Raw genomic sequence first — 25,519 nt, forward strand, 5'->3', positions numbered from 1 at the left:
AAGACAGAACACACTAATTACATCTCCTCACATTATAAGCCCACACATGTTGTTTAATGAGTTAAAAATTAGATCTTTTTTTATTTTTATTTTTTAAATCACTACATATAATTAAGATATAATTAAAGCCCTGTGCCCCACAGCTTTTATATATATATATATATATATATATATATATACAGGGAGTGCAGAATTATTAGGGAAGTTGTATTTTTGAGGATTAATTTTATTATTGAACAACAACCATGTTCTCAATGAACCCAAAAAACTCATTAATAGCAAAGCTGAATATTTTTGGAAGTAGTTTTTAGTTTGTTTGTAGTTTTAGCTATTTTAGGAGGATATCTGTGTGTGCAGGTGACTATTACTGTGCATAATTATTAGGCAACTTAACAAAAAACAAATATATACCCATTTCAATTATTTATTTTCACCAGTGAAACCAATATTACATCTCAACATTCACAAATATACATTTCTGACATTCAAAAACAAATCAGTGACCAATATAGCCACCTTTCTTTGCAAGGACACTCAAAAGCCTGCCATCCATGGATTCTGTCAGTGTTTTGATCTGTTCACCGTCAACATTGCGTGCAGCAGCAACCACAGCCTCCCAGACACTCTTCAGAGAGGTGTACTGTTTTCCCTCCTTGTAAATCTCACATTTGATGATGGACCACAGGTTCTCTATGGGGTTCAGATCAGGTGAACAAGGAGGCCATGTCATTAGTTTTTCTTCTTTTAGACCCTTTCTTGCCAGCCACGCTGTGGAGTACTTGGACGCGTGTGATGGAGCATTGTCCTGCATGAAAATCATGTTTTTCTTGAAGGATGCAGACTTCTTCCTGTACCACTGCTTGAAGAAGGTGTCTTCCAGAAACTGGCAGTAGGACTGGGAGTTGAGCTTGACCCCATCCTCAACCCGAAAAGGCCCCACAAGCTCATCTTTGATGGTACCAGCCCAAACCAGTACTCCACCTCCACCTTGCTGGCGTCTCAGTCGGACTGGAGCTCTCTGCCCTTTACCGATCCAGCCACGAGCCCATCCATCTGGCCCATCAAGACTCACTCTCATTTCATCAGTCCATAAAACCTTAGAAAAATCAGTCTTCAGATATTTCTTGGCCCAGTCTTGACGTTTCAGCTTGTGTGTCTTGTTCAGTGGTGGTCGTTTTTCAGCCTTTCTTACCTTGGCCATGTCTCTGAGTATTGCACACCTTGTGCTTTTGGGCACTCCAGTGATGTTGCAGCTCTGAAATATGGCAAAACTGGTGGCAAGTGGCATCTTGGCAGCTGCACGCTTGACTTTTCTCAGTTCATGGGCAGTTATTTTGCGCCTTGGTTTTTCCACACGCTTCTTGCGACCCTGTTGACTATTTTGAATGAAACGCTTGATTGTTCGATGATCACGCTTCAGAAGCTTGGCAATTTTAAGAGTGCTGCATCCCTCTGCAAGATATCTCACTATTTTTGACTTTTCGGAGCCTGTCAAGTCCTTCTTTTGACCCATTTTGCCAAAGGAAAGGAAGTTGCCTAATAATTATGCACACCTGATATAGGGTGTAGATGTCATTAGACCACACCCCTTCTCATTACAGAGATGCACATCACCTAATATGCTTAATTGGTTGTAGGCTTTCGAGCCTATACAGCTTGGAGTAAGACAACATGCATAAAGAGGATGATGTGGTCAAAATACTCATTTGCCTAATAATTCTGCACTCCCTGTATATATATATATATATATATATATATATATATATATATATACAGTTATGCAAGTAATAAAGCAAAAGTAGGACAAGAATTGAGCAGAGGTGATGTGAACTTGTGTTAAGAGGCAAATTAACTAGTAACTCCAGTGGCGTGATGGTGTGGGGTGGGGGAGATAACCTCTTCTATAATCAGAACTAAGAATTTCAACCCCTTTAATATTCATACCATGATCATTAGGAACATACATTACTGTGCAAAAGTTTTAGGCAGGTGTGAAAAAATGCTGTAAACAAAGAATGCGTTCAAAAATGGAAGTGTTAAACATTTATTTTCATAAATGAACAAAATGCAGTGAATGAACAAAAGAGAAATCTAAATCAAATCAATATTTGGTGTGACCACCCTTTGCCTTCAAAACAGCAGCAACTCTTCTAGGTACACATGCACACAGTTTTTGAAGGAACTCGGCCGGTAGGTTGTTCCAAACATCTTGGAGAACTAACCACAGATCTTCTGTGGATGTAGGCTTTCTCACATCCTTCTGTCTCTTCATGTAATCCCAGACACACTCGATGATGTTGAGATCAGGGCTCTGTGGGGGCCATGCCATCACTTCATGCTGGTTTGAAAGCAAAAGGTACTAACACCAAATATTGATTTGATTTACATTTTTCTTTTGTTTGCTCACTTTTCATTTTGTAAATTGACAGAATTAAACACTCATTATTTATATTTCTGAAAGCATTCTTTGTTTACAGCATTTTTTCACACCTGCCTAAAACTTTTGCACAGTACTGTATTTATTTGAACTGTTTTGTGTAATTTAAAAAATAAAATGGAATGGAAGTGCAAGGCGGCAAATCTTAAGAAGATCTGAGGATGTTCACACTGGATGTGCAGATTCAAAGCTTAAAAGCCTACCATCACTTAAGAAACTTCAGATACCTGACAATAGAGGAAACAAAAATAAAACTGGGCCATCTGTTTACAACACAAGATGGCATGACCTGACTTCCACTGTGAATAACCTTGTAATTGGAACTATTAAATAAAAGTCACAACATTTTTTTGCTAGCTTATAATATTTGTAGTTATGGCTAAAATTTGAAATGAATTAACTAGCTACAATAAATGTGGAGTGTTATTAGCTAGATAACATCATATTACATCATATTAATCTCTTTCGGAGTACATGTTTTATGGTCTTCACTTATCCCTCTCTGAAAAGCATAAAAATATACTGCTTAGCTATGATCCTCTTCATCTGCAAAGCTACCTAGATTCTTTCAGTCAAATAGCAGTAATCAAGTTGTGCTGCTAGGAAGTAGTTGTGCTTTACCAGTTTGTGAGGTGGGGGACTTTTAGTATTTTATCTGATTTACTAGGAAAACTTTACAATCAATTCAGAACACCAATAATGTTGCAAAATAAATCACTTATACATATGTTTCAATTGATTACGGTAAAATAAATATTGGCGGCAGGATCTCGCCGTTGGTGTTGATTTAAACACTAGTTACTGTACAAATAGAAGCATGTACGTAGTAAATGGAACATTGTATTAGAACATTGCGTTTGGTCTGAATTAGGTTTTATTTCTGTGAAGAATCCTTTTTTGTTTTTAGTGGGGTTATATAAATGGACAAAACTAGGTTTTAAGAAATAAAGCAGTATGTGACGAATCACCAGGGGCAGAATGCATAGGATCCATGTGCTGTGTTTATTTGAGCAATAAACATAACAGACAAAGCAAAACTGCAGTCAGAGGCGAAACGATGAAAACAGGCAAAGGGTCAAATACCAAATAGACAGTCCATGTAGCAAACTAATCCAAAAACAGCATGAAATCTGGAAACAAAGAAACAGGTCAAACACAGAGAGCACAAAACAAACAAGGTGGACAACAGCTTAGAACTAACAACAGCTTGTAGCTAGACTGACAATACTTTGTGAAGACTATTGCGTGTGTGCGATTTTTATACTGTGCAAACCTGGAAGTGGACCCGGAATTGGCCACGGAACTGAACCTGGAGTCTTAGTACTATGAAAAGATGTGGCTCAGAGGGGAATAGTAGCTTTTCTAGTAGCTTTTCCTAGTAGCATTTTATGTAGCACTATTGACGATCTTGTCCTAATGGAGTCTTAAGAGGTGATAATTCATGTATATTTCTGAACAATCTACAGTACTGTGTCAGGAAAGTCACACCCTCTTTTGCATCATTCGTCCCACACAGTGCATATGGGTCATTTCTGTGATGTCACTTATTAATTACTTTCTTTTTATGAATTGATAACAGTGATTAATTCTAAATGACAGGAGTAATTTACTGTAATTGTAAAGAGAGACAGAGAGAGAGAGAGAGAGAGAGAGAGAGAGAAACTCTTTAGTCTTTAGACCTGACACATTAACACACACAGACTGATTCTGTCTGATCTTATTTTTGTGAAGAAATTGCCCTATGAAGCGTTACACAGATTTTACGCCAGTTTGTAACGTACAGATTTTTGTCAGTGTCCTTGCCTTTGTGTCAGCTTGCATGTCAGGCTGATTTTTTAGTAAGACTATAAGGGATATTTTAGCACTCTTTTAAATAACATTTGCCTCTTAATTTTGCAGTTGGCTTCAGTTGGCTAGCTAACAAGAGCTAATTATTTTCCTTTTATTTCTGTGTCACTATGGTATCTTAGATGACCATCCTGAGTAAAGTAAACCCCAGTTAGTAAAGTTACCCCAACATAGTTAAGTTTAGCAGAATTAACCAGAATTAGCCATGCCAAAAGTCAACAGATTTTCAAATATTACTTTTTACATAATGAATCACAATTCAGTATCAGTAATATGGTTATATATTACAGTAATGCATTTTATAATGTAACAGAAAAATTGTTTTTACAGTACATTTGAACATTTTTACAGCCACCAATTACAGTAATTAGTAAATCTGCCTTTCAACCCTGGTACCAGTTTATTACTGTAAAAAGAGCCTGGTAAGGTTTAAATGTGTTTTTGATCTTTATATCTGTCATGTTTATGCTGGAATTGAAACTGAACTACATTACCCATCAGCCCCAGCATTTTACATGTCCACATCTCATGTCCCTATGAACACTTACAAATGTCCCCAAATTAGCACCCATATATAAGTTACTGTGTTTGGATCCCATGCTCTCGTTGCCAGGGTACAGTTCCCTGGCAGGGAAATTAAAACCTACTCCAAATCAAGTATGCAGACCATGTGATCTACTGTGGCAACTAAGAGCAGCTGAAAGAACAACATATAAGTTACTGTGTTTTATTGTCTTATTGCAAGCTTCTGTTGATGTCGAGTTGCAGTGTCTGTATGCTTTTACTGTTTTGCTTATACTCAGTTTTAGTTTTTTGCACAAAAAAAGTTTGCACCTGCATCTGCCTTCGCCTCCAGTCGTGACAATCGAATACGTTTATACCATTCTTCAGGCTAAGAATGTCAAGTAGCTAGTGGCAGCATATCCAACTAAACCTTCTCCATTGCATTTCATACATGACAAGCTTATTGATTGCTTGCTCGGAGCAGCGAATGCATTCTGCTGAGAAATATATTACTTTCTGATTGGGTTGAGGCTCCAAATCAAAGAGTGTATTTCCATTTACCAACAGATTTGAGTATAATTGAAAAGAAAGAGATTTAAATGAAGCAATAAATGGAGAACAGATACGTGCGGAGAGTAAGAGCATGGTGTGCAGAAATCTATAAGAGGTCTACCAGTGCAGAGAAAAAAAAAATACAGCCACGCTTTCATATGCATCGCAAAGTGATTACGACATAACCGACATCAAACACTACTCTACAGGGCTGTCAAGTGTCACGCATTGAGAATGACAGTCACGCATTTTGGTCTTTTGTCATGCTCTCCCGCCACACATCGTATTTCTCACGCAGAAAAACTTTTTGACTATTTATCATATATTTGATCTGCTGCAGCACCCAAAACTTATCTGTCCGCACCGCTGTCTCTCTGGAATGAAGCGCGTCTCTCCTGGAGTTCTCCGTCGAGCCTGACACTTATCACCCAATCAAAAAAAATAGGCAACACAATAGCCAATCAGAAAATAGCACTATTGTATTTGGGTAAGATCTAACGCAACAACCAATGAAAAAAAAAAACATTCATTAGAGAGGGTATTTTCGATGGTCGGTTTGAACAAAACCTCAACATGAAACAGCTTGTCTCTGGACGGGACATTGTCCTCAATCATGACACTAAAAATGGCTGGGCTTGAGCCAAACTGTTTTAAATGGGAGCAACATTACAAATGATAAAGGAGTCCAAAAAGGCAACAACTTACAATAAACAACACCAGTCATAATCTCTCTCTCTCTCTCTCTCTCTCTCTCTCTCTCTCTCACACACACACACAAACACACACACTTAAATGTAAATAAATACTTGTTGTAAATACTTGTTGTATTTGGTTAAAATGTGGTCAGTGATCCTGGTGATCCTGGTCAGTGATCCTGGTCCCGCACAGAAAAGGAGCACAGGAAATATATCCTGAATATCCTGTGCTCCAGCTAAGCACATGATTAATCACAGACTAATTATCTCGACAAATCCTAATTGCTGTCCGATGAAACAAGTCCCACGTCTTCTCAATTCTGAAGTCTCATCTGTTCCCATAATTGCTGCAATCTCAAATTGAAATGAATGTTTCACACTGCTGATCTGTCATTTCCATTTAGGCTATTAAAACTCCTCTCTAATTACTGATGTCTGAATAGCAGTCCCAGTTTTTAAGTTCCGTCAGCTGGCCAAGGAGATGCTGAAGATGTAAAGTAGAACAGCTGTGACTCAGACCTGAGCCCATGATGAAGCGCAGTTAACACATCAAGATGCAAAATAATGGTTATTTGCTTTGCTTTTGTCGCACTTGAAGCTGTGATTTCAATCCATTATTTTGGCACCTCCACAAAAAACACACATCCAAGTGATACCACTTTCCCAATCGTCATGTATTTCTTAACAGGAGACAATACTCCTAAACACCAGCATTTTAATGACGCATTATTAAACAGCAGTGAACATATCCGTAGCCTCCTATCTTTCTGTAATATGAGCTTTATTGCAAAAGTGTGAATATATGTCAATAATCAGCCTTACCTCCAGAATGCATCGGGGTTCCACATAACAGAACGACACCTTGGCCTTCTCTCACATTTACAGCACTTCTTTGCTGCGTTTTGAAGTTCTCTAGATCTAGAAAATAATACATAGATATAACAAGCAGAATTACTAATAACATAAAACATAGATAGGAAGGTACTGCTTTGAATCAGGAATAATGGTACCATATATCCAGTTCGGTACAGCCAATGTCTAACACTACTTTAAACTGCTGCTAAAATTATGCTAAAAATACCATGAATAACCTTCATCTTGAGACAGCTGTCGATATTTGCAGAGAAACAGTACAGCAGGCCATGAGGTCCGGCCTTTGCTATTTCCTTATATATTTCCAACAGTTTTTTCAGAGCAGGCTGTAATTCATTTGTTCACACATTAGAATAGTTTTTCACGTTCCCTCTTGATTAGTTTGTTTATTTAACCCTTATGTGCTTACTATTCAAGTATTTACGCAGTGTCTTCATACCTTGCCGTTGCCTAGTGAAATTTGTTTGCTGTCCCTAATAAAATGCTCATCTGCATTAGCATCTTCTCTGCCTCATTATATGACAATTACAGATAGCTCACATAATAATATTATGTTTCTCAGCAAAACATGGTTGTGTTGCTTATGCTAAACTTCATTTAAACAGGATTCCAATTACTTGAATGATATAGCGTGAGCATGAACAATTCACATAGCATTAACGCAAACCAGTTATATTGTGAAATCATACAAGGACATAACATTAAATTCATGGAATTAAAATAAACATGGTAGAATAGTGCACTGGTAATGTGTCTGTTACAGTTCACCTTCTGTTTGATTTTCAGCTCAGTTTGTTTTTATCCAGTGCTTTGAAAATACATTCTCAAATCATATTGCATATACGAAAACTAATTGTGTTAATGTTACTCATATCAATCACATGGAACCAACATACTCATTCCAATTAAATAAATTCAGTGAGCTTTTTTTTTCAGTGTACATTGTCACAGCTAGCGTATTCTCACAAAGTCAAACTGATGGGAAAAGGTCTGGACTACATAGCAACTTTTATTGGCCAAGGACCACCCAAGAGGCCACTGACTGACATGTGAAGCAGAATCAAATCTCAGTTTGTCTTGTTCAGCTTCATGTTTACTGGCATAAAAATGTAAAGTCGATGTCCCTTCAAAAATAGACCAATGTGTAACCACAGATCGTCCATTTAAGTCATGCAAATTGTTTACCGTGTCTATACAGAGTCGTGAACTACAGTATACATTATTTAGATTCTCATAAGAGATCATTGTAACAGTAATGTAAATACAATGGCTTCCTTCTCACATGCAAGAAGTAGAGCTTCACAGTGGCTTTGTTTCCAGATGGACTATTAAAAACACGACACAAACATCTCCCGGTAATTCTATAGAATCCGACCAAACAGATGACGACTTCAAAACTCCTGATGTCTTTCCAATTTTGTGTGCCATAAGCATCAGCTGTTCAGCCAACAGTTTGTAGGCTTGGTGTCTGAGTCTGAGATGTCTATGGTAATAACTTATTCACAGAGACTACTTTTGGCTGACACGTCATATGACAGCATGCCCTGTCATGTTTTGCTCCGTGCATATTATACATAATACTAAACAACAGTGATGCCTGTGATGTTAGTGGTCAGTTTCTACAAGGTAGACAACATCTGTTTGAAAAAAAATATCTCCAGAGGCTGATTGTTGTTTTTCTTATTTCTGAAATGGATTTCAGCGTACAGCAAGTGTGTCAAAACACGACACGGACTAGGGATTAGCTCCTGAGGGAGAATGTGAATAATGGACAGTGAATGCAGAGCAGGGCCAGAGAGATCGAATGCAAAGAACACAAGGGTCAGCTGTTATTGGCGGCAACACCTCAGCGTCATCAAACAAGCCCTAATCTTCAAAATTAAAAACATCATCCCCAGTGTCAGTGTTTATGCACCATTCATGCACATCAAATTAACACTAGGAGGAAAAAAAAACTGCAGGCAGCTGTTCCCCACCTGGTCTGATAAAAATCCTCATATGTGTTACAAGACTGAGAAGCTTGTAAGGATTCAAACAAACAGCTGGGCCTCTAGCTCAGCAAGCCAAACAAAAAAAATGAGTCAGTGTGACCGATAAGACGAACTGCACAGGGGTGGTGAGGAAAACAGGATTCAGTGGGGGTGGTGGATAGAGCTTCACCTAATGAGAGTCCCTGCTGAATGAAAGAGATGTCCTAGCCTGCAACAGAGGGAGGAGGAGGTGGAAAAAGGACTTGGTCAGCTCACAATAACAGTATGAAAGGTTCCGAGTCTGAGATAGTGAGGCCCTAAGGATGATTAACGAGCTCTTGGTTTGGAATCTGTATAGCTTGGCTCGTAGATCTGAGAAGAAGCCAGGCAGCTCTATAGCGCCTGTACGTGTCCAGGTGCTCTGTAATGAAGAACATTAATATCAGTCCAGACATGAAGGTCAAACAATTTAGCCCAGGAGCTGGAAGCTGGGGCTTGTGGGATGCTCTCTGTGTCTTGTATTTCTTTCTCATAAATCTGCTAGGTTGAAGTTGAAACCAGCAAATTCGACATCTTGATTTAAGCCATTAGCCAACCTTATTAGCCATGTAAGAAGTAATGTGGATTCACTAATGCATAAGTCACTAATGAAGCTCGAGCAAAACTGCTTGCTAAGTACACAATCGCTAAAGCACTCCGGCAAAACTTTTAATACAACGCATATTAGACACCTTGGAACGACTGCTGGTTTATTTGTAAGCCAAATAAATCACTATGAAAATACTCCCTTATCTGAAGGTAATGGAATCTGGCAGAAATAGTGCCCTATTAGAGCTGCCACTCCCTCTTCAACTAACCAGTAATCAATAAAGGAAATAAATGTCAAGCAGCTCATTTCAACCAATCCCCACAAGTGAGATTCATTATACTCCCCAAGAGGATAGTGGGAGCCTAAGGGGAGAGTGGGATGCTCTCTTTGGCCAGAGACCTAATCAATAGCAGTGCAGCACGATGTGCAGAACGAGGACAGAGGAACTTTACTATTCAACAGGCCTGAGCAGGTTGCCTCTCATCTCTTTAAACATTGAAATCAGGTGTTATACAGATATACTATAACAGATACTATAAGTTTATAATGTATTATGCATCACTAGTAAAGAAGCCAATTTGAATATTGAAACTGAACTGAATACAGTATTTGTAGACCTGGTAAATGTTATACCACTAGTGTGGGTTCATCAATCCATTTTCAGTACTGCTTTTTCTACACAGTGTCTCAGGGGTGCCAGCACATCATAGGACATAATCACACACAAATACCATTTAGAGACACTAATCAGCATACAAGGCATGTCTTTAAACTTTCAAAATCTACTCACACATGGGGCAGAGATAGCAATCAGACCCAGAACTGTGGAGGTGTGAGGCAAACATGCTCACCCCTAAGCCACCTAAGTTAAGCCACCTAAGCTGGCCATAAGTTTATCAAACAATGAAAAGAAGTCTTTATTATTGCCACACATTATATTACAGCACAGTAATGTAATGTGCTTTTCTTCACATGTCCCATATTTAGAGGTTGGGGTCAGTGCCCAGGTCAGCCATGGTACAGTACCCCTGTGACAAAGAGGGTTAAGGTGCCAACAGTGGCGGATTGACAGTGGATTTTCCAATCCACAAGCTTAACCACTAGAGCAATATTGCTGTCAAGAGCTTGGACAGTTCCTTGCCAGACCATCAGGGAGGGGCTGGCAGGTGTTTTCTCATCATCCACCTTATTGTTTTTATGTGGGCTGTGCTACACCCGTTCCTGTCCTATGTTCCCGCCATCTTACCTGTTCCTTGTTTACTTGATTGGTTTCTTTATATGTGCCTGTCTTCTTCTCTTAGTGTTTGTAAGTCATTGTTGATGTTAATGTCAACGTTGTTGCTGTTTTTGGCATGTATTTTTTTGTTTGTTTTTTATGTCGTTAATAAAATGGTGTACGCACTGGGATCCTGAACTTGGGTCTGATCGAGCCGTAAATATAAAACACCATAAATATATCTTTATTAACTTCCAAATTGTACACCCAAAATTTTGTTTTGGTAAAATGTTTAACAATATTTTGCAATAGAGACATTAGATCACTGGGATACCTTTCTTAAAGTAATATTCACAGCCAACATTCATTCTAATTTCCAGAAACCACAATGGTGTTCTTCTTTAAATCATGAAGCATTAATGTTGGCAATGTTTGTTTTTTGGAAAATGTTGGAAGAATATGACTACATCACAGCAGCTGTAGATCATCTAGCACTGTTCATCTGAACTGATCTGACCATCTAAAATATTTTACGCACAATAACCATGAAGTAAAAATATAAAGAAGGATTGGACAATGAATTTTTGCTCAACATTGCAATCTCTCAGTTTCCTCATCATTTTAAGGCAGAGTTGTGTTGCTCATACACGGCAGCACAAACAGCACCACACGCAACCCTGACCCCAGTGTAGTGAGACGAACACGCTTACCACTAATGCACCATGCCCTCTCTCCCACCCCTGGCTGTGGGTTTATGCCAGTGAATTCGTATGGAGACATAACACCACTGACTCCCGTTGTGTTATTGTCAAAAGTCGAGTAAAAACTTCCAGAAAAAGTCTATCTTGTTTGCCTGTATGCAACATATAAAAATTGGAGTCAGGATCTGTTCAGAAGAGGCAGAAGCTAGGGCAGTGTGTATACTCAGTGTGCGGTCATGGGTACCACCATTTTCATGCGGATAGTACATGAGTGCAATATTATTATTTAGTAACTGAATTTCATTACACTTTGGCTTTTTGTAAAGCCCTGCATGAAAAACTGTTCAGCTCCAGCCAAGAGTTCAGCTCCAGCTCCTGTCCACTTAATTACTGTAGGAACATCTCTACACCTACAAATACATATAGCAGCAGTGCAATGCATAAAATCATGCAAGAACATCAGCAAAGATTCATTTCACATAAACAATTAGAAAGGGGAATGTCATCTCTTTTTTGCAATCTTCAACTGTCCAGTTTTGATGAGTCTGTGCACCATATAACATCATATTCCTTTTCTTGGCAAAGAGTGCCTGTATCCCATCTACCTTAAGGTTTGACATACTGCAAGTTCCGAGATGCTTTTCTGCTCACAATGGCTGTAAAGCGTGGTTATTTGTGTTACATTTAACCTTCCAGCTCTAAACATTTTTCTGTGAGCTGTTTCATCAGTTTAGCATTTCCACTCTCAGAACTGCTGCTCCTTTTGTCCACCCCTTTTTCACACCATTCTGTGTAAATTCTAGAGACTGTTGTGTGTGAAAATCCCAGGAGAGTCGCAGTTTTTAAAATACTCAAACCAGCCCATCTGCCACAAACCACAATGCCATGGTCAAAGTCACTGAGATCACATTTTCCCCCATTCTATATATTTGCTGTGAATCTTAACTTAGATATATTGAGCTGTATCTGCATGTGTCTATGAATTAAACTGCTGGCATGTGATTGGGAATTAGGTAACTGGGGTTCCTAATAAAAGCGGTAAATGAGTATTAAACTAAAACAAAATGTAAAATGTATGGTTCAAAACAAGCTACAGGTGACGATTTTGAAAGATATTAAGCAGCAATGTTAAGCTTAAAATAATTATAACAATGGCAGAATCTGGTCATGGGGAGAATGTCCATAAGATTACACTTAGCACATGGTATACACTATGAAATATAAAAGAAGCATGCTTGTATGGCCATGATTCATGACAATCTGTTAGCTGTAAATCAAAAATCAGAAAAACCTTAATCTGTTAATTCAATTCAATTCAATTCAATTCAATTCAATTCAATTCAATTCAAGTTTATTTATAAATGCCATTACAATAGGCATTGTCTCAAAGCAGCTTTACAGAACATAAACATAGAACAGAAGGAAAACATAAGGAATAATATAAAGAATTAATATAATAAAAAAAATATTAATTATAAACGCTGTTTTCTTAAAAAGTGAGCAAGAACAAGAGCACTTACTTTCAAGAGCACCTGGTACTAACAGAAAGAACTGCTGAAAAATGGCCAGTGGAGATACAATTTAGCTGTTTTTTATTTTTAAATCTTTGTCAAGATGCCTGTTGTCAATCATATCTATAGCTCTGTGATGCACAGTGTTGTGCAGAATCTATAGCTTTCTAAAGATGGGTGAGTGAGTAGTAAATGAGTTATAGAGGGAGCAGAGAAACTCTGTTTTGCATTTTTAAATAAATTTAAGAACAAATTGCTATTAGCAATAACTAGATTAAAAAGTAGAATCTCCAGTGTGCACTAAACTGGCATGTACTAAAACATGAAGTGCCATGTAGAGTACGATCAAATCCTGCAGAATTTCATCTGAACACATTCTTCAAAGAATGGGATGTAACTCATGGAGAATCTGACCTTTAAGAGTAACAGGAGTTAAAATAGTCAATTTCATAAGTTGACACACAATGTTGAATAATGTATATTAAAGATGACGAACATTTTCTTTCCATGGACTAAATTCAAAATGAAATATCTACATTATATAAGCTGATCAGCCATAACAAGTAAATCCACCTGCCTAATACTGAAGCATGAACCCTAACAGGCCACTGCTGGTGTGCTGTGGAATCTGGCACTAGCACGTTACAGGTTTTAAGGTGGGGCCTCTGTGGATCGGACTTGATTGTACAGCACATCCTACAGATGTTAAATCAGATTGATCAGATTTACACCATGAACTCTTTGTCATGGTCCTCAAACTATTCCTGAACAGTTTTTGCTGTGCATAAGGGCATAATATAATGCTGTAAAAGTTGCCAAGAAAGAATGTACTTGGTCTGCAAAAATCAAAGAAACAGCCCCATGAATGCCAGCACCCAAGGTTTCCCAGCAAAACACTTCCCAGAACACCATACTGTCTCTGCCAGCTTGCCTTCTTCCCATAGTGCATCCTGGTGCCATCTCTTCCCCAGGTAAGTGACACACATGCACCCAGCCATCAACATGATGTGGTTCATCATGCCAGGCCACCTGCTTCTATTGCTCCCTGCCCCAATTCTGATGCTCACATGCCCATCATAGGTGCTTTCAGCAATGTACAAGGGTCAACAATGGGCACTCTGACTAATATTCAGCTATGCAACTCCATATGCAGCAAGCTGTGATGCTCTGTGAGTTCTCACACCTTTCTATTATAGCCAGCATTAACTGGTTTAAGTTCTTACCCATGAACTTTAGGAACTAACTTTTTAGTTTCTGCCAAATATATGCCACCCCTTGTCAAGTGCCATTGTAACATGAAAATCAATGTTATTCACTTCTTATTCATTTTTACATCTATGTTTTTTCAAAAAAAAAAAAACCGGTTTAGGAAAAACCATCCTTGGTGCACAGAAGTGTATAGTATAGCGTTTGTAGATTCGCTTAAAGCTAGAAACTCCATGACTAATGGGAATCAGCGATGGAGTCTGAATCCAATCAAACACTTCTCTGCTACTGTGAGCTGGTTGTATCTGACATCCAGTTCGATTTCACTTTGTTCAGCTGGGAAATCTCATTTACTGCCGAACAAATCTGAACAGCCTCAAGAGATGAGCAAGGGTTAGCCACAAAAGCTCCTTGTTCAAATAAATGCAGACAAGCACACATCCACAAACACACAGAGACGGGTAAAACGCTTCATTTACACTGTGCATTAACATGCTTTTTCGATAAGCTAATCATGATCGGATAGCATTTAACCTCATTAAAGTAAATTTAAACGCACACAGTAGGGGTTGTGATTGGATTGTAATTGGATCAGCCAGACCTCCTGTGGAGGTAGACTAGTTTAGCCTATTCTGGTGTGAGGGGGATCTGTACAACATTTAATGAGCTAATGCCATTTCTTCCCACAGAATTATCCCTTTCCCTATTTTTGCGCTTTTGATAGCTTGCTGACTTTCCACACTTTGCCTAGCTAACTTATCATATTTGCGCATTGTGTGGAAGAAACAATAGCTGATCAGCGTATATCAAATACTCTGTGAACATACAAGGAATCTAAATTGTTCTTAAATGAATGAAATGATAAGAGTATTTTCTTTGTGATTTAAGCAGATATTAAAGCAAAAAAAAAATTGGGGAGTCAATGAAAATCAATCAATTTTAGTTGCAACATTTTAGTAGGTTGGTATATACTTAAAAATGTTTGTAATGAAATTGGGCTGCAAATATACTGTACTGTACGACCAACGGTAACGGAATCAGAACTACTGTATGCACTCAAGTGTTACCATCAATTTAGTAAACAAGAGTGGACATTTTCTGACTTCTAGAGATAAAGAATAACAAATATTGACAAATGCAATTTGATGTTGAATCGCACCTGCTTTAAAGCACTTATGACATTTGATTCAAATCTCAAGCACTGCTTGACTGTTCCCAACATATTTCAAGATACACGGAAGACATACAACATAGCTATTGTCTTTCCTGGCATCCAAATGGTGGAAAAAACTTCTTGTAACTGTCCGAACTGCTGAGTCCCTGATCGTTTTTAAGCAAACACTAAAGATTTACTTCTTCATCAAGCCCTTGGCTTAGCACTTAATGCTAATTTGTAGTCTTTTCTCTTGTACTAACATTGATATCAGCCTTGTAATATTCTTAGTCTGTGACCTAGTAAAGTAGCATGATATTTGTAAATATCTAAAATGTCTAAAAGATCATATAAGTTGCTTTGGATAAGAGAATCTTCCAAATGCAATGCAAGTCTAAAAGAGCACGAAAATGACTCGGGTAATAGACACTTTCAGGGCACTTGAATGTCAGTGTTTTTTGGATTATTCAGTAGTACTGTATAAGCAAAGCTATAATAAGGCTTATGCATTTGCAAATGCTGTTCCTTTGAGGAACAAAGGGAAATGTCTATTATCACTGGGAAAAATGAAAAACGTGTGGTCAAAAGGATGCTGAGTGAAGTCAAGAGCTTAGAATTGCATCATTAGATCCATTGAACTCACAAGCAAACTGCACGGTGGCTCTGTGACTCAGGATGATTCCTCGGGCGTTGGAGGCAGAGCACTGGTACACGCCTGCGTCTTGGTCTCGGTCCAGTGTGTTGATAATCAGGTTCCCTCCAGACACATGACGCCTCTCATCACCATCGAGATCAATGAGCGTCCCATTCAGAGACCATCTGTGGAAATGCAAACACAATCAGCTCTGAGATCTTAAGAGTATTGAGCTCATGAGTATTAATCATACCCATCGATCTTATCAGCTCACCTTGTTTATGCCAGAGCTTTGGATAAATCAACCCCATGTATATAACATCTTTGTTCTTTAAAACTCAATAATAGGCCTTAGAAAAACTAAAAATGTTAAAGAAGGTATAGGATTGAGTATTGTATGTAATGAATCATTGGTTTTAGAAGTTGAATAGTAAAGATTAGCTTGGTTGATTCAACTGCTTATTTCAATGGAAGGCCTAATTTTTAAACATCCATCCATCCAATTTCTGTACCACTTATCCTACACTAGGTCACATGAAACCTGGAGCCTATCCCATGCATAGTACAGGACTAGATGAGGTGCCAACTCATCGCAATTTATTGATGTCAATCATTCTAGAATTCATGTTCTTGGACTGGGGGAGGAAACCGGAGTACCCAGAGGAAACCAGACATGCCAGAACCCCATCTCTGGAAGTGCAAGGCAAACATACTAAGCCTACATACTAACAAATACTTAACCATATAACAGCATATTTAAAGATGCAAGAGTTCTTGATTGTGAGTTGAATTTCAATTTATAAAATTGAATCGTAGCTGAATAACTTGTCACTATTATTTTTACCAATAATTGCCCAACTGAACAACAATTTGAACAAGTGACATTACATCTATGTAGTAGAAGACATTTGTTTTGAATTTGTTGAAAGGTTTTCAATAGTTTAAATGTTCTAACAAAGTTGATTAGCTTCCTGTAGAGTTTGGATTTGATAATACTTTTGATAATCAATTGTAATTCAAATCACAGATTCAAACCATTAAAACAGGAATATAATAAATAATATAATAAATAAATAATACTACTACTACTACTACTAATAATAATAATAATAATAAAAAAAAAAATAACAATAATAATAATAATAATAATAATAATAATAATAATAATAATAATAATAATAATAATAATAAATTATATAGAATAATAATAAACAGAAGACTGTTAGCCAATAGATAACATATAAGAAGTAGATACTGTTTTTAACCAATTAAAACTTTGCATTTTTTTATCATTGTTTTGTTTATTGAACCTTTATTCCATTCCAGTGCCAGCACTTTGTAAAAGTTAGAGAAAAATCTGTTCCTCATCTGTTCACAGATGAGGCTTCAGGACAGAGGCTTCAGCTTTTTGTGTTTTTTTTTTCTGTAACATCACACCACCTCAATGTTGATTAGTCAATTAATTATTTGATCCATGTGTTGAAACTTTAACCATGAAATCTTGGCCACTCCTGAATCCTGAATCCCTATCAATATAATGATTGAAGATGAGTCTATCTAAGCAAAGCCAATAACTGTTACCACTTCAGCCAAGTAAAGTAGGTCACGAAGTTAAAACCGAAGCAAATCTGTCAATCAAAGAAAAGAAATACTGTATCTGCCAATATTAACTGGCTTATGGTTCAAAATATGTTATTTTATACAGTGATAGTAGCTTTGTTCTATTGGCTGAAAGTTTTTCAGGGTGCAGTAGCAAAGCCTACCCTTGCAACATTATTTGGGATGCGTATTACACTGTAGGATGAGTGAATAATCCTTTCATCCCAGAAGGAAAAAGAAAAATGGTCTAGCGGATCAAGAACGCTTTCCAGAGGGTAAGAACATGCTGTGTCAAAAAAGCACACAAACCTACACAAAAGTATACTTGCAAGGAACACTGCACAATGCTTTTGTTGGCTAAAAACCCTCGGGCATATATTTTCCACTACACTACACTTGCTGGATATTCAGGATTGCCCATTAAGATACCAGAATAGTCTGGTTTGCTAATAAAGTACTGTTCAATTCTGACGATTGACTGGTGAAATAGGTAAGATAAAGACTTTAATACCAAAATAAAAGATATGTTGAAAACACATAAGGTGCAAGTCGGTGTTGAAGGATCGTGCCAGAAATGAAGGTAGTTGTGATTATCCAGCTATTGATCCCATACAGCTTTATTTCTGATTCTCCTTCGACAGAAACATCAGATGGAGGCAAATAAAACACTGGAAACCATACAGTGTCTGGAGGATAATAATTTCATACAAACTGACATTGGTTTTGACAGGCATCAGGCTGTGGGCATAACAAAACAGAATTCCTGATTGAAGCTGTGAATGTATTTTCTCTGTAGATAGGAGCACGATGCTGTCAGAAAATCTCTACTGACTGACTAGGGCCTTCCCATCTGGCATCACATATTCCTTTAAACATTGCTTATCCAGAAGGTACTGAGTAATTATATAGCACTCAATTCAGTTGACAATAATAAGCTGATTCTGATGCATGGGTCATAACCCTCTCGAATACTGGACAGCTTACCTCAAGTACACCAAAGGTAATGTTGAAACACACTTCACTCCAAAGAATCCTGTGTGCTAATAAGCTATTTCTTTAGAACAAGGAATGACAAGATTGGGTTTTAGTCTGGGGCTGCTGAGAATGTATGACATGCTGATTGCAGAAAAAAAATGAAAGAAGGAAAAAAAATCAATATTGTTCTTTTGCTATAGAAATCTAATGAGCAAGGAAGGCAGAGCGCCTTTATTATACTAAGCAGTCATGACTGTCCCCAGACGCCTGTGACAGACTACAAAAGCAATGCTGTCTCTGTCTCTCGTCCTGATTTTCATCTTATTATTTCATTTCTTTCCACAGTACTTGCTTTGACTTAATCTAACTTCTTTAGTCACCATGTCAGACTGATGTTTGCATTCACTTCAAACTATTTTCATTCTTCTTATGTCTCCTTATATCTTCAGATATAACATTTAAACTACCTGCATAATATTTTGTAGGTCTTCCTTGTTCCACTATCACAGCTCTCACCCATCATCAGATGGGCTCCACAAGTCCATCTAAAAACATCTATCTAAAATGTTATTAAGTTGTGAGATAGAGCCTTCATGGATCAGACAGATCTGTGGAATTTGGAAGACAAGCCAAAACATTGATCTCTTTGTCGTGTTTCTCAAACCATTCCTGAACAATTTTTTGCAGTGTGGCAGCGTGCATTATCCTGCTGAAAGAAGCCACTGCCATTAATGGATACTTTTGCAATAAAGAAGTGTACTTGGTCGGCAAGTTGTCTCTAGTATGCAGCTGATAGTAAGTACTAACCGCTGCATACCAGAAACAACCCACAAGACCTGCTGGTTTGGATCCAGCTGTTGAGCCATCACAATTTAGCTCTGGTCAAAATCACTTATATACTTACATTTGCCCATTTTTCCTACTTTCAAAGAACTGACTGATCAGTTACTGCCTAATATACCTCATCACCTGTCATTGGTTTTGACAAGTCTTAAATGACAAGTCTTTTAGCTAGCACATAACTCTCTTCATGTAGGTGAGGCATAGAAAAAAAACTTTGCTTAACCGTGCATCCTTATCATGACTAGCGAACCTTCGTATGCTCTGTCTGTTGGCTGTTAGTATATAAATGGGTAATAGCTTGTTTCCCTTAAGTGCAGCAGTACTGTGAGTGAGTGTGTGTTTGTGGATGTGTGTGTGAGTGAGTGGTGAGGGTTCAGTGAAGGATCACTGAAAGCAATCGACAAGGACATGAAGCAGACTGAGTTGATAGGATGGTTGGGTCTTCTTTGCAGACTATAAAAAGCTTTACCAGAAAAAAAATATGTACGTGTATTTGCACATACACACACGCACACACACACACACTTTTGCACAAGTATAGTTGTATTGCTAAACATCATAAAACTTTCATAAAGCTAAACTATCATTCGAATAATTAATTCATGTAACAACTAAATGAATGTACAATAGATTATAGCCAGTTTTTCTATTTCCTGTAATTTGCATACACACACACACATACACACACACACACACACTTACATGCACACACACACACACACACAAAGTTACAGCAGTATAGACTTTGCTAGTCTGAAAATATCAAGGCAGTTCTGCAGTCAACGCACAGCACTGGTGAATGTTTTATTATTTGTTTATTTATTTATTTTTAATTTTTGATCATTAACACTTTTTTATTAACACATCATTTTGCATGAAGTAGAGAGGTGTGCAAAAGACCACAGAAGATCCCACTCAGCTAGTTTAGAGTCAGATCAGCAATGCGTGGCAGCTCTAAAGACTCATTTTCTAACGTTACCGAAGATGGAAGTAAACATGGCATTAAAAGCTCCCAGGCACTACTGTAGTCATCGCATCCTCCATCCATCATTAAGCTAGGATTTTATCATCATTAAGTTGTGCGGAATTTCAGTGCCGCGCTCTCAGTTAATCAGTGATTTTTCAGCTGAGCCGCCAGCTCATCCACATCAGTGCATTTGGAGAACTGCTACATCCTTAAAATCGTGTAACATAATACACAGATTTATTATTTTGTGTTTGATTGCAACAATTTATTTACTTTTTAAATAGTTTTAATAGTGTAGCCTAAAAAGTACTGAATCTGAAAATATCATTTGTATCATGCAGAAATGCATGTTTTTTTGCTATCTTGATAGCAAATAGTGATGTCATGAAATGACAATCCACTTTTTGAACTCTTTTTAAATGGTGATATCAAACCAATTTCGCTGTGAGATGCTCCAAGTGCTTGTTCATAATCATCTACAATTTGAGGCCGTTACTTTCAACCATTAAAAAGTTTTATCCAAACAGAGTTAAAAATGTCTCACGCTCAACAGTGCCATGACCAAATTTTATATACTGGTTGAAAATGTATTTTCAAGTTGATTTCAAAGTGGAATGGAACACCTGCTGTACTGCTATATATATAGTCTATTACTGGTCATCTAGTAAAAATTTGGAATTGTGCAACACATAACACATGCACACATGCACACACACAGTGGAATAATTCAAATAAATATTTAACCCCTTTAAATACCCAATCATTGCTTGGTTTATCTATTCAATCTTCTACCCATTCAAGCATTCACTGATTCATTTCACCATCACCAGTGGAGCTCGAAGAGCACAGATGATGCGGCTTTGGCAACAGAGTGTGCATGGTATGTCCAAAACTAACAAACAAGTAATTGCTCACAAAGGCACCTATCCAAACAATGACAAATCTATTCTCCAGTGGGCCAAATTCCATGCTACACAAAATGAAGACCGAGCCAACGAAACACTGGGTGATTCTCAGGTAATGAGACGTGTGCAGAGAGCAGACTGATAGAATCGCTTCCAAATCAGTTTGATATACAATTATAGGAAACTCTCATTGTAATTCATTGTAGTGTGCTGATCATCTTCTTCATCATCATAATCATCATCATCATCATTACAATTACCACCAATGAGAGGCAAAAATATCCAACCATCAGTTTTATGTATCTCATGGGACTCGGGGCATAAGGCATTATGGACCGGGTGCCAAACCATCACAGGGCACAACAGCGCACACACACACACACACACACACACACGCACACACACACACACACACAGTACAAATTTAAAGATCCCAATCAGCCTACAACATGTCTTTGTACTGACAGAGGAAGTCATCCTGGATTTTTACCTGGAGGAAACCCTTGAACAATGGGGAGAACATGTAAATTCTACACACTGAGGGGAGAAGGGAATGAAAGCCAGCCCAGAGGTGCTAACCACTATCACTTAATCTAAATTCTTTAGTCACCATGTTAGACTGATGTTTGCATTCACTTCAAATGAATTTCATTCTTATGTCTCTTTAAATCTTCAGATATAACATTTAAACCACCTGCATAATATCATGTCTTTTATATACAATTTAATAATAAAAAAATGCAGATCCTTTGTGTCATGTAAGTTGTGAGATGGAGCCTCCATAGATCAGACTTGTCAGACCTGCACTGTGGCAGGAAGCATTATCCAGCTAAAAGAGTCCACTGCTATTTTGGAAATACTGTTGCCATAAAGAAATGTAATTGGTGAGCAATTAAACCCCCAAGCCTTCTATAACCACCATATCTTCAAAAAATCATCAAATCACCAAATTCTACAATCAAATATTTACCATTTAATAACATTTACTAGTATTTTCTAAAGGAGACACAGGATCACTGAGATACCTTTATAAAGGTAATGTTGAAATTAATGTTGGTTTGTTAGAAATATGACTCGATCACAGCAGCTACACCTGTTCAGCTAAACTTATCATATCAGCTCAAATGTTTAAGCCACAATAACCATAGAGGGAAAAAAAAAGGATTGGACAATCGGTTTTCTTGACTGGAGGCAGTAAACATTGCAATCCCTCAGTTTTCTTAATCATTTGACTTGTGCTATTTAGGAACTGTTTAGAAGGTGATGCTGTTGATACGTCTTTAACAAGGGTTAGAAAAAGAATTTGGAGCTACTGTATAGAGCAGCTCCGGTGCAAGTGTCTCCTCTAATTTTGTATCTCATGAGATGAGTTTGTGAAACTACAAAGAATATTAATGACAAACTAGCAGTAACTTTCAAATAAATACATTTTAATTGTTAGTAAAAACAACAACAAAAAAAATAGAAGGGATCTTTTTTCTATTTCACATTTATTTGAAGTGCACAAGACACAAAAAATTAAACAAACTTGATTTGTAATATCCTGTGTTGTTCCCTGGATGATCAGTGACTGGTTTTATGTTTTGTGAGAGTTGTTCATGAATCCCTGGTTTGTCTTGAGCAGTTAAAATGCACACTGTTCTTCAGAAAAATCCTCCAGCTCCTGTACATTGCACAGGACAGCTGAGGGACTACACACAACTATTACAAAAGGCACCAACATTCACCGATGCTCATAAAAGGCCCATTGAGAGCCAGGGGGCTGTACAATTTTAAACAATGTGATCGGTGTACATTGTTACATGATAAAAAATAAGATATTTAAAACAAAAATAATACTTTACAAACATCAACCTGTTCAGAAATTTACATCTCACTTGCTCTTAATGTGCCTTTTTGAACAACAGTGTATATTTGCACCTGTTCTAATCGTTGTGTACAAGCTGTCCTGTAAAAAAAAGATGAATCTCAGCATCATATATCTGCTGGGAAAGGACTCAAATATGAAGAAGTTGAAAAGTAAAGAATGGGACAATTTTTTTCTAAAGCACAGTGGGAGGTTTAACTGCTCAAGACTAACTCAAACTCAAAAGAATCAAGGATATGTAAACATTTACATGGTTTATTTGAGTAGATTCAGTTATTATTATAGCTGTATGTAAACATCTGTTACATGAAATTCGGGGTAATACAAAATAAAACATGAATAAATAATTATCCCTCTAATTAGATTTTTTAAATTATTAACATTTTGCAGACTTTACAACGCGCGAGTAAACTGATGACCTCAATGTATAATAATGATATGTTATACAAAACAAGTAGAATTAGCAAGTAAAAATGTTTGGTGGCATGAAGCAAAGACAAACATAAAAACCAGAATGCAATAAATCCAGAAAAAGAAAAAGAAATGGCAGAGCCGGGCTAATGAGCGCTGGCACAAGGACACCTCTGACTCTTTGTGTGTTATTCCTGAATTTTAAGCAACTGACTGATCAGCCCACTCTCTAATGATTTACTTATTCACAAACCTGCTTTCAAGTTGCCTAGTTACAAAGGGTCCAGGTGCAATTTCCCTGGTTCGGAGGTTAAATATACAACTGGAATTGTACGTTAATTAATAGGCAAAGTTAATACTCTGAAGACAACAGAAGCAATGAATTAAACAGAACAAGCTAAAACTCTGCCATAAAATGCTTCTCAATTTTATCTTCGAGTCATCTCTTATTATCTGTATGCTTTTATTAGCTTGTTGCCCCATGCAGCCCAGCAATGAAGCCTCTCCTGTTTTAAACCTCTTTGCCTCAGGAGGAATGTAAGTATAGGGATGTTGCAGTTCCTGGCTTTAGTCACAATGAACTCTGGCTGACCTTCAAAGCTGCATAAAGCACAAGGATTCCCCTTATAGCCCAAAAGAATCTCCATCAAAGTCCATCTGCTGGCTCAGACCTCCATTCGTCATTCTTGAACGGAAGAAATGAATTTTTGTGTGCTTTCAATGCACAATCAATTAAGAATCAGTTAGGTTGGCACCGTACATCCGCTGCAGGCAACGTCAAATCCATTTCAAATTATGTCCGACAACATGCTCAACAAACATGCGATCAATTTTGCCTGAAGGTGCTATACGAAAGCCTCAGAAGTCCCAATTTTGTCTGAAAGCCAGCACTAAATTCCAAGTTTACAGAGTATCTGGAGTCGTTCTAGATTTGTGAGTCATGCCAAAATTCACTACTCTGATTCAAAGCTGTGTTCGCAGCTCTGTAGAAAACAGAGATGGAGGAACAAAAAAAAAAAACATTTTTGCATGGTATTATTCTCTGAGCTGATGCCAGCTTCACTGCAATAGGAGGAGGCTTCAAACTGACTCTAAAAAGGAAAAGTCACATAATCTTATTCTCCTTTTTTTCCCCCTCCTCACTGCTGCTGGATCAGAAGTGTCCTTGACCTAACATTAGCTCCTCCTCCCTGCTTAAGCAATACTGTACACATTAGCCTGAATGATGAGGACTTCACCTGTTGAATGCATGCTGTTTGGTTTTAACATAGTTGGATGATGTTAGACATTCAAAACAGCAGACCTTGTTAAGAAAAATGATAAGAATTGCAAAAAAAAAGAAAAAAAAGAAAAAATTGCAAAAGACTTTCGAAGAACTCCAGATGTTCGAGTTGAGGATTTGGGTATTTGCTTGAATGAAGTGTCATTGTCAGAGCTGAGATGGTTCTGGGATGTGTATGGCTTGTTCATTTGAAATGAAACAAATCACTTAAAGTACTTCAAATATTTGCAGTCTTCAAAGTAGGCTAGGTCTTGTACATGTTCTCTTCAATTACCTCCACCTTCGCATTTTCCCTTCACTCTTGCACATGAATCATGACTTAAAGTGCCATGAATTCTCAGCCGTTAAAGTAAGAGGGAGACAAAACTATTGTAACACTTGCTTCTAAATGTTAGCTAAATTACTAACAATTATTTAAATAAGAGGGTTTTTTTTTTTACTTCGTTCAAAACATCAGGCATATACAGTATTTGCTTCTTTTATCAAGTGTAAGTTTAGCCATATTGTCAGTGAGTACAGTATAATTCCACCAAAGTTCTGTGTTACTTTACTGTCAGGTTGTGAGTCAATTATAATGACTCGCAAAGTAGGCAGTAAACATTTTTTTCAAGGAAAAAAAAAACAATGTTAAAATGTCACACTCTTATTACTACATATAATGACCCCTGCAAGGCATAGTTTCTTTCTCTACACTGTGTGCACAGAGCAATCTATGAAGGATTTGGCTATTTAGTGATTGCAGGAAAAAATGAAAAAAAAAAAATAAAAGTCTAATATTCTT

The 25,519-nt window shown here is 37.5% G+C and overlaps 1 protein-coding gene across 2 annotated transcripts in view; it reads right to left on the reverse strand.

The window, feature by feature from the left end:
• cntn3b (contactin 3b) overlaps positions 1–25,519 on the reverse strand; it is a 96,199-nt gene that overhangs the window by 46,774 nt on the left and 23,906 nt on the right. For both annotated transcript variants that reach the window (XM_060868378.1, XM_060868377.1), the window contains exons 4-5: positions 15,899–16,074; positions 6,859–6,954 (exon numbers count right to left, since the gene is read on the reverse strand). In XM_060868378.1, coding sequence (XP_060724361.1) covers positions 6,859–6,954; positions 15,899–16,074 — 272 coding nt within the window. The remainder of the gene's footprint in view (positions 1–6,858; positions 6,955–15,898; positions 16,075–25,519) is intronic.

This window comes from Tachysurus vachellii, chromosome 4 (genome assembly GCF_030014155.1).
Source record: "Tachysurus vachellii isolate PV-2020 chromosome 4, HZAU_Pvac_v1, whole genome shotgun sequence".
Taxonomy (NCBI): domain Eukaryota; kingdom Metazoa; phylum Chordata; class Actinopteri; order Siluriformes; family Bagridae; genus Tachysurus; species Tachysurus vachellii.